The sequence below is a fragment of the Echinops telfairi genome, unplaced genomic scaffold (assembly GCF_000313985.2).
Source record: "Echinops telfairi isolate 266 unplaced genomic scaffold, ASM31398v2 ScPeMD7_443;HRSCAF=831, whole genome shotgun sequence".
In the NCBI taxonomy this organism is placed as follows: Eukaryota; Metazoa; Chordata; class Mammalia; order Afrosoricida; family Tenrecidae; genus Echinops; species Echinops telfairi.
In genome coordinates, this window is record NW_022104341.1 from 43858779 (window position 1) to 43866108 (window position 7330).

The 7330-nt window shown below is 40.8% G+C and overlaps 1 protein-coding gene across 1 annotated transcript in view; it reads right to left on the reverse strand.

Annotated features, from left to right (window-relative positions):
* Positions 1 to 979: 979 nt before the first annotated feature.
* The window catches only part of LOC101651025 (interferon-induced protein 44), a 12791-nt gene continuing 6440 nt past the window's right edge, over positions 980 to 7330 (reverse strand). The window contains 5 exon segments of the mRNA XM_045291735.1: positions 980 to 999; positions 1412 to 1473; positions 1475 to 1637; positions 3027 to 3037; positions 5296 to 5513. Coding sequence (XP_045147670.1) covers positions 980 to 999; positions 1412 to 1473; positions 1475 to 1637; positions 3027 to 3037; positions 5296 to 5513 — 474 coding nt within the window.

Here is a 7330-nt window from a genome sequence, read left to right on the forward strand (position 1 = left end):
AAAATTAATATCACAGATGAAAGACTCAGTGTAGGTTCCAACTCAAAGACAACCAAAGTCCTCAAACAGAGAAAAGGATGACGTTGTCAATGATTTTGTCTTGCTTGGACCTCTCAATAATGCTGATGGGACAAGCAGTCAAGAAGTCAAATGAAGCATTGCTTCTAGTGTTGAAAATCAGGGAAATTACTCTGGGGCCCTGCCCCAAGTCATGGTATGTACACTTGCCTCATATGCAGGCAATGAATAAAGAAGACTGCGGAAGGCGTGATGCGTTTCAATCATGGTGCTGGCGAGGAAAGTGCCCTGGACTGCTGAAAGGACACGCAAATTTGGCTTGAAAGAAGGACAGTCCGAGTGCTTCTTAGAGGCAAAGATGGAGACACTTTGTCTCATGTGCTTTAGACACGTTGTCAAGAAAGCGTAGACCCTGGAGAAGGGCGTACGCTTGGTAGAGGGGCAAGCAAGAAGGAAGGCTCTCAACGAAATGCTTATAAAGTGTCGGCAAGAAGGGGCACAAGCGTAAGAACAACCACGAAGATGGCACCAGACGGGGCAGTGTCTCATTCCTTTGTACGTGAGTCAGAACCCACTCGACAGCACCAAGACCAACAGCAGTAACCCAACCAAGGGACCAGTTTTAGGCACTGGAAGTTTAAGACGATCTTTGCTTTGAGAGCAATGTGCACCATGAGGAAAGGCGAAGACAGAGAACCCAAGGTAGTAGAGGCAGGTGAGCAAAGCTCGGAGTCTGAGCTTTTCTCAGTAATTTGAGAGTATGAGGCAACTGTAGAGGATCATATGTCATAACTTGATTTCTCTTGAATGAAATTAACATGTATATTTATGCAAGATATCAATACAGATGGAAACTTCTGCTTGATTACCTACTCAAACAGCACAGCATGTACTTTATGCAGGTTTTGCTAAATTCTCGGGTCACAAATACAAAAGGTACCCCTCTTACTACCTATTCTAACTATCCTGTATGATGCAGGTCTGGAATGAGAAAGAAGAACCCAAAAGTCAGACAATAAGGTAAGAAGCCCAAGGTCATGAAGAAGAAGTACCGTCAGTAAGCAAATAGCTTTCAGAATCATGTAGATCCAAGACAGTGCTACATTCCAAATAAAGAAGCACATTTTTACATAAAGGGTAGGGCTATATTTTATGGGGTTCAGCCATAGGATGATGAAGGAGGGTAACTTTAACATTGCATCTGAAAACAAGGCAAAGGGGGAAATAGTTTGACCACTAGTATATCTCCTAGGGAAAAAGCAAGAACTGCGAGGGAACAAATGCTGATCTGCCAGTGGGTGGAAGGCCAGGACAAAACAAAAAGAAAACTGCCTGGCACCCAAAAGATCCAGGCAGGAAGTAACCAAGGTTGTATACCACCAAAAGTACTTACCTCTTTCCTCAGGAGGCAAATCCTCCAAGAAGTCATCGGCAGCTTGCAGAATCTGCTTCAGCACAGAGGATCAGAGGATCCTTCACACGGTCCAGCTCCCACTCTGAATTATAATTACTGACCACAAAGATGTCAGGAAGAGGAATTCCAAATTTTCGATGGACTGCCTCTCGCAGCAATACAGAGATTGAAGTCCAGGAACCATTCAGCCATGAACAATAATGTCCTGTGCAAATATAGATTATGAAAGCACAGACATACAGCAAACTGGTGGAAGCATAAAACATGCCAGAGTGGTAGAAGCAGCGTCGTGCCCAGAGAGAGCGCAGGGGGAAAGGCCGCGTTCCAGAGTTCTTTCTGGAACACCGTCCTAGCCCAGCTCTCACAGCGCTGCTAATTGTTTGGGAATATGTATAGTAGATTCAACATGAGTTAGAAATAAAAAGTAAGAAATAGTTCTGTTAAAAACTACTATGAGCTAGAAACATTTTTAATACATTTGTACCAGCGTTCACATTTTTCATCAATTTTCTTTCACAAGTTATTGTCAGTTCATTGTATTAGACTAAGGTTTAAAAGAAAAAACCAAAGCAGTTGTAGCCACTGTTAAAGTTATAGATTACGTCAATGAGACTCTCCTGAGTCAGGGTGGGGGTGCAACCCATCTGAGATAGTTTATTGTGCCAGCCTGGCTGATAAACACAAGTGGGATTAACTGAAGGGCAGAGAGATAAATGGCTTGGTGAGCCTTGCCTTTCTTGTCTCTCGCTCTGTGATCATCAGACCAGTGTGTGGCTGCCTTGCTTGTTCTGTGCCTCAATTTAAAGGCTACACTACCTGTGGGACGCCTAGCCTGTGGACTGTGTCGCTGTAAGTTGAGGTCCCTTTAAGACTTCTCTGGAGCTGGGGACTGGTGGTTGGTGACCTGCCTTGCGATTGGCTGCTGTGCTGACATAGCCTAGCTCTCTCTACAAATAGAGGAAGATCTGGCAGCACACTAGACTTGAAGGACTGCTAGTCTCTCACAACTCTCTCTCACGGACTTGAGTTGCACTGAGCCATTTGTAGTGCTTTCTAATTTAACTGTTTATTTCTTGTATTATATATTTATCTGTATATGATTTAACAGTTCATTTCTTGTTATATATCTAATTATCTCTATAAATAAATCTATTAAATTGTCAGCAATTTGGTTTTATCTCTCTAGAGAACCCTGTCTAAAACACCATCCTATCAATCAGGTCCCTGTCTGATGAAACTCTTGGGGGGCGGGCAGCTTTTGTATGTGATAGTACAAGCCCTTCCTCTTCTAAGAAAACTGAATCTTGCATCTGGTTCCTCAGTCTCCTGATGGATCGCCTGCCGATCCCATCCCAAGAGCCCTCAGCCAAAGGCGGAATCCTTGGCACCCTTCAGATTCCTTGACCTCTCTGCATTGGCCTGCCTGTGCCCCTGGCATCCTGTACTCGGCATGCTGCTCCTCTGTTCCCAAGAGAAAAGCCTGCCTTGGATCATCACGTCCCTTCTCTTTCCCCTATGCACTCTCAAGAAAACCGCTGATTCACACATATAGTGTACTAAGTACAGTCTCCCCATGCAAACATTCCTTTCTCACTTTGTCTTGTCCTAAAAAGACAAAGCCCTTCATTAAATTGAATGGTTCTCTGACTCTCAAACATCTCTTTTTCTCTGTTGATGTATTCAACATGTGTATGCTATTGCCATAGTCTTTTTCTCCTTCTATTTCTCTTAACTTCCTGAAACTACACCTTAAAAGGCATGTCCTAGTGCCACTCCAATAATGAAATCTTCTCTTATCCCCTTTAACACATCTTTTCCTCCTCTGAATGTTCAAAACACTTCGTTTGGGGCCATTTCATTTTGTCACACTAAATCATATATTCATATGTCAATTTTTTCTTATCTTACTTCTCCTCAGCCTCCCCTCACCTACAAAATTGAAAGCTTTATAATGAACGAAAATTGTTTCAATGATGTATATATATGACTAGAGATATTGGTTCCAAGGGAAGGCAATAAATGTGTATTAATTGAATCAATTGAATTCAATCTTAAGGAATTATCGTGTGAGTCTAAGATAAATATATATACTCATTTTTAGAATTTGAGGCCAAGCTTGGGTTACACAGGTAATTCAATTAATTATCCTTAAAATCTTTAAGTGTGTATTTTAATAATAATACACATAAACACAATATAACTATGCTTATGAAACTCAGAAAGGATTTTTATCTTACCTTGAGCTTCACGGGCATACAGCTGTATGGGTCTATAAGGTCGTTTCCTAATCAGATCCATATCCTGCCCCACTCAAGTAAGCAAAGCCACGTGTGGCACACCCACACCAAACAGATATGTATATGATGTTCAGCATTACAGATACCATCAGTTTTCTTCCATTAATTAACAAATCTATAACTGGACAGGAGCAAGTCATATTTTGTTTTGTTATATAGGTGGCCATGAGTCGTAGCTAAATCAATGGCACTAACAACAAAACAATAGGTTGTCTGTAGGGTAATGTCAAATACTTAGGAAGACCTCTTTTCCTCAAACAAATGAGAACTCTCCAATTAGTGGTTGAAATTCCTCTGATATGGGAAGTCCCTTCGTTGCCTTCCATCTGAGAAATAAAACTTCAAATGAAAGTATATCTTTAAAAAGGTAACGAACATGTACTACACTATTTATTGATTCACATCATCTCCAAACCATTAGGTTTTGATAGAGGTTGGAGAAAATAATACAAGTAATTAACTAAAAGATGAAAAGAAAGAAATATCAAGAAAGACAGATTATGCCAAAGCATCATAATTAACCTGCCCCAATCAACAATGGAAACTAGATTTTAAATTTCAGTGAGTAGGTAAGTTAAAATGACTCTTTGTATCTTACTCTAATCAAAATCATGATAAATTTGATTGTGATAAGAGCTGTATGAGCCCCCAATAAAATGATCTGTTAATTAAAAAAAAAAACTGGTTCCCAAACAAGTTGGATATGACCAAGACAAGCTAGGGAGAAATGTTCTTGACCCTCCTTACCATCTCTAAATCTTCGTACTATCTCTCCCCATCAAATACCACAGCTTCCTTCATTCTTTTCCTTGCTGTTGCTGTGAGGGGCCATCAAATTCTGACTCACAGCGGCCCCGAGCACAACAGCGTAAAGCACTGCCCAGTCCTGCACCGTCCTTGCAATTCGTCGTATGTTTGAGCCCACTGGTGCAGGCACTGTGTCAATCCACTCCCTTGAGGATCGTCCTCGTTTTCACGGACCCTCTACTTTACTAAGCATAATGTCCTTTTTCAAGGACTGATAGCTTCCGATAACATGCCCAAACTTGAGAGGAACTCTGGCCATCTTCGCTTCTGAGGGACATTCTGGCTGTACTTCTTCCAAGACAGATTTGGTTTTTGTTTTCTGGTAGTCCATGGTACTTTCAGTATTCTTTGTCAGCATCATAATCAAATGCATCAGTTCTTCTCCCATCTTTTTTATTTAATATTCCTTTTCCTTAGTGAAAGTGTTTGTTTTTTCCTAATTTCAAATTTTTGAAGTTCCAAGAGTAATCTGGGATCAACGATTAGTAAATCAATGATATGACAGATGGGGTAGCAGGTGGTTAGAGCCGACTGGATTGCACCAAATTTTTCACGTATTGTCTAATCCATACAATAAATTTCTAGGGTGGCGACTAAAATTATACTAATTATGCAGATTAAGAATTAAGGCACAGAGAGTTTGTTGTTTGTGCAAGTCATACAGCTAATGAATGCTTAAATTGATGGAATGCTGATGGGTTAGGAAATATGCAGAATGGCAACTCTGGGAATTGTTTGTCCCATTCAAGAACAATCTACATCATAGATTGATCAGACTTCAGTAGCAACATGGAGTGAGACTCACCACACTTTATCATTATCCTTTTAATTCTTTTGATTTTTGCCACTACTTCAGGAGAGAGCTTTTCAACAGAGTTGGCATCCAGCACAAGGGCCACACAATGCATTCTGTCCTTCAACGAGGGGGACTTAATGTAATTAGAACGGCGTTCTGTAATTGGCACTGCACACTTAAGCTGTAAGGTATACATAAAGGAATACATTAACAAATATTTATGAGCACATACTATTTACCAAGCATTCTGTAAGTGAACAAAATAGTAAAAACACATAGATCTGATTTTATGAGATTTGCACTCTGGTAGAAAGTACTATACTGCCATTGAGTTAGTATTAACTTAAAATTGCTTCCTGATCTGTTATGTCCACTGATGAAACATACAATATTCCTCTAGCTCCTTGAGGCTTCCTTACCCCCCACTATCATGACCCCAGTCCTGCCTTTCACTGCAGGCTAGACCAGAGCATGTGCACAGGTAGAGATAAGAGACAAGAGCTCACAACACGCAGAATCCAGGAACAGGACTGGGAGTAGGGATACCAGGAGGATAGGCAGGGAGAGGGGGGGAGGAAGAGGTAACCGACTGCAATGATCGACACATAAAACCACCACCATCCCCAGAGAAACCATAGGGGAAGGGAGACAGTGGTTGGTGTAAGATATGAAAATAATAATAATTTATAATTGACCAAGAGGTCACAAGAGGGTGGGGGAAGGAAGGGGGGAAAAAAGAGGAGCTGATACTAAGGGCTCAATAGAAAGTAAATGTTTAGAAAATAATGATGGCAACATATGTAGAAATATGCTCGATTCAATTGATGTATGGATTGTTGTAAGAACTGTAAGTTCCCCCAATAAAGTGATTTTTTTTTTAATTAAAAAAAATTTTGTCTTCCTAATAAGCTTCTCATGATTACACTGTGTCTTTTGAGGAAAGAGACCCAGGTCACCCCTTGGGGAGACCGAAACATAACCTTTTGAGCGGATCTCTCAGTCTTGAATTGGACTGGCCCAGCATATCCATTCAGAAGTCACTGTTCTGATTAAACTTTTTTGAAGGCATCCTAGCAGACAGGAGACAAGTATATTCCTTAAAGAAATTCCTTGCAGCAACCCACAGATTGCAGAAACATGTTTAAACATGCTCAGCTTGGGACAAACCCCACTAATAGTACTTTTACTGACTCTAGTACATAGAATACTTTTTAAAGCAACCATGCAGAAGTAAAGGAAAAGAAGTTCAGGGAGAGTGGATGCAGGAAGGCCAGTTAGAAGGTCAACACTAAGAAAGATTCTGAATTGCGACACCTTCATCTGCAGTGTCAGATATTACTTTTCCCAAAGATGTCCCTCATCAGAGTTCTGCTCTTCCATACTCTCTAGGGAGCCCTTCTTCTCATAGGATCCAGAACATGTCATTATACTTAGCTCAGTAAATTTCAATTGCATATTCAAATGACACATTCAAACCTTCCCTGCCCACCCCCACACTCTGCCGTTCCCGTATGTTGTGAACTCCACAAAACCTACTAATAACCATTGAGTCAATTCCTAATCACAGCCGTCACACATGTGCCACTGTAAAACTGCTCTCCATAGGCCCTATGGCATAGGGCTCCCAAGGGATGATTTCTCAGAGTGTATAAGGTCTTTCTTTTGGAATTGAAGCATCTATGAAATGATTTGCTTTCAGGTGACCTTAGGTCCCATTCTTTAAAAGCCTATTTGAGGAAAGAAGAGGCTGAGAAGGGGCCCTAATGACTTTGCCATCTGCACACTACGGCGTGCCATTTATAAAGACTTGTGGAACTGAGAGAAGCTGTCATGTGTTAGATTGCTAGTCACTCAAATACATAGCAAAATGTAATTAATTTTTTTCTTTTACAAGCTCCTCCCTGGGGGACAGACAACAGAAAAGTGGGTGAAGGGAGATGTTGGACAGGGCAAGATATGACAAAATAATTATTTATAAATTATCAAGGGTTCATGAGG